Source organism: Cupressus sempervirens, chromosome 8, assembly GCF_028749045.1.
Source record: "Cupressus sempervirens isolate cs-2001-9-10 chromosome 8, ASM2874904v1, whole genome shotgun sequence".
Taxonomy (NCBI): domain Eukaryota; kingdom Viridiplantae; phylum Streptophyta; class Pinopsida; order Cupressales; family Cupressaceae; genus Cupressus; species Cupressus sempervirens.
In genome coordinates this window covers 598,651,993-598,655,166 of record NC_143125.1, presented here as the reverse complement: position 1 = coordinate 598,655,166, position 3,174 = coordinate 598,651,993, and the positions used below count along the sequence as shown (strand labels likewise).

At 32.1% G+C, this 3,174-nt stretch overlaps 1 protein-coding gene across 1 annotated transcript; it reads right to left on the bottom strand.

Moving 5' to 3' along the window:
* Nucleotides 1-644: 644 nt before the first annotated feature.
* On the bottom strand, nucleotides 645-2,952 carry LOC149543859 (heavy metal-associated isoprenylated plant protein 32-like). Its single transcript, XM_089796336.1, has 3 exons — nucleotides 2,709-2,952; nucleotides 1,370-1,451; nucleotides 645-1,212 (listed from the first exon to the last, which is right to left on the bottom strand). Exons 1-3 carry the CDS (start codon nucleotides 2,832-2,834, stop codon nucleotides 992-994), a joined length of 429 nt encoding a protein of 142 aa, XP_089652462.1. The 5' UTR covers nucleotides 2,835-2,952; the 3' UTR covers nucleotides 645-991.
* Nucleotides 2,953-3,174: the final 222 nt, after the last annotated feature.

The following is a 3,174-nucleotide window of genomic DNA, read 5'->3' as shown; positions in this document are numbered from 1 at the left end:
TTGTTCTGGCCTTTCTAATGGTTGTTGTTCTATTGCTAGGCATTTTTTGTTAACTTGCTGCCTTTTTTTATGTAAGAACTTTTGGGTTTTATGATCCCTATAAAACCTATTTTTCTTAATTAAAAACATATTTTCTACATCATCCTTTAATTCCAAACTACTGAGAACCATCCCAACTGAAAAATTACTGAATAAATGATTTTTTTCCCCATTTACCTAATGATCTTTAAAAAAACAGTTAAAAAAAAGGTCACGGCTATCTTCCCTACAAATTGCATTGTTGACTAAATTTTAAAAAAATGAAAAAACAATGAACTATTTAAGATTTTCAACATTTGATTTTCATGATCTGTATATTTTGTGATCAAAACAACAAAATTTTTGAAATTTTTTTGCTGTGTTTTCATGAATCTGAAAAAGAATCATATTTGACTTTTTTTTTTTTCCTTCTTGTCTTTCATACATTTTGTCTGGCGAAAAAAAAGGTGGTATGTCTTCAAAAGCTTTTGATCTTAACCTGCACTGCCAAGGCAGTGAAAGCAGGACTTACCTACAGAATAGGTTGTATCGTGGCACCATACTAATTTCTCATTTCTCTCATTAAATTTAGGGGCTCGTGAGAAAAGTTGCTATGGACAAGAATATACCATTCAATAGTATCCACTATAAGCTTTAATGGTTGTTTTTACAATCATTCACTGACAATTGCACTAGAAACTCCAGCAGACACCACATGGAATCTCCTGACAATTCTAATGGACAAACAAACTCATAGAAAGATGATTATATTATTCTGAACTACATAATATACGAGAAATACAAGAGTAATTTCCTTATTTTTAAATAACAATGTAATGTCAATAAAGCCCAAAAAATAATATGTAGAGCGTCAAGGACAGAACACGTTCATGTCGTTGTCTACATACATGTGGGAGTTAATGCTTGCTTTACATATCACATGAGTCAAATAGTACTATAGGAAAGGGATTTGCTACCGATTAGAGCAGCTTCCATTGATAAGACCATGTGGAGAAGCATTGCATTTAATCCAGTAGGGCTCCTCCAAATCCCTTTGTTTACTTAATCTTTCAGGATGTATGTTATTCAATCCCTTTTTCTCTTTGAGTAGTCTTTTCATCCTCTTCTTTGGATCCACAGTCCCTCTGACGGTCACCTTCTTATGGACTACATCTACCACATACTCCAGCAAATCTGTAGCACCCATCAAGTAAAAGATGTTTACAATACCATTTTGTAAAGTCTGATTGTAAAAAGGGGAAAATTTTAAATGGGTCTTAGTGAAACATTCAAGATAGCTGTTTAATATTTGAAAAGCATTCAAGATGGCTGTCTGGTTATGAGAATTTACTATCCATTTTGGAGAGCAATTTAGAGACTCTCTCCCTACAATCATGGCATCGCATATTGGCATTCAAGACAATGACTTGAACCTGCAAAATGTGAAATGAAACAGGACGAGTACAAAATGAGAAATGAAACATGATGAATTCTTATTAGCTAGATTATGTTTGCAGCCTTTAGGAGAAACAAAAACTGGAAATTAACAGATAAGTAGAAGAAATTTTTCATAACAAGTTGAATTGAGGTATTGTTTTCAAGATTCAATTGTATTATTTTCTAGTTAAATTTATTGATCCATATTTTAGTGGTTCGCAAGAATCTATATCTCATTAGAATAAATGAAACACTTAGCACTTATTGTATATACCTGATATTTACAAAAGTGAATCCAAGGGACTTGTAGAAGGTCACCCATCCTGTACTACAGAAACTGAAAGATGCTTAACTACAGAATTTCCTAGATGATTAAGCCTACTTTCATAATAATACATCTAAATATATTAAATTCTCAGAATTCTTTATAATAAGTTTTATATTTCTAAATTTTATTCTATAATATTCCTAATTATATTTTATTATTCATTATTAGAAAGTTAATTGAAGAAGACAAAAATATAAGATTAATAAAGACACACTAAATGAATTTTTCTTTTCTCAAATTTCTAATTTATATCTTACAATAACTAGAAAAATATGATCTAAAATATCAAAAAAGAAAATACATACAGCCAAAATCGAAATGTTTGAATCAAAGCCAACACATTATTTGTTTTCAGAATAATCATTTCTAAACAGCTGAACAATATCATCATAATATAATTGGCCTGCCATTTTTACAGAGCATAATAAAAGTGAACCGCCAGCCTCGATTTGTTATTTGAAGCATTGAGCGTCTCAATAACATTCTCATCAAATATTTAGACTACCATTATAGCATCTGGATCAATAAAAATACTGTCAGCGTATTATTTTGTTAAACACATTAGATTTCTGCGACTTATAGTATCTGTTAGTTGTATTAAATTTCCATAGCTCGTACTAAATTGTGCATCATTTCTCAAATGAAGTCTATAAGATGTGCTAAACGAACTACGAGGATCTGTATTATTATTTGTTAAAGACATTTGCAGATTCACCCAGTTCATATTGATGAATGCATCTCATATCTACATTGGACGGTGTAAAATTTAATTTTGAATCGAGATTTGAGATCCTAAGCCGGTCTTACAAATTGAAACTACAAATTAAGTTCCCTAATATTATCCCCTCTCAAGATTTACATGCGCCCAATAACATATTAAAGCTTTGCTCACAATAGAAACTATGAAAAATCAAAATGGGTTTACCGCTGGCATTGTTAATGCTTCTGCAGAGCTCAAAAGATGACTTTTTACTGGCCTTTTTGGAACCCTCCTGCCGAATATGTTGCAATTGAGCTCCATAGATGTTTGTGTTCTTTTACTTCTCAACATCAGCCTGAAGATTAGCTGTTGTGGTGGAGCAATAAAATGAAAGCACAACAACTTTTCAAAGACAACAGAGTCACAGGCTGCAAAACTGTTGGCCTGCTCCAATCATAAACAATGAATTTCTGCATCGAACTTTAGTGCTCATTTTCTCCTTGAAATTGATACGCTCCTCACAAGAAGGGAACTGTCCACCATGTAATCCAATGTCATCATTGGATTTAGTTAAATGTTCACACTCATTGATTTGACTAGAGATGTTTGCCCTGACCTGGAAGCACAGGTTTCTTAGTTGTTAGGACATAAAATATGTATTTATGTTGGGAATATGAGAAGTTTGTAGATA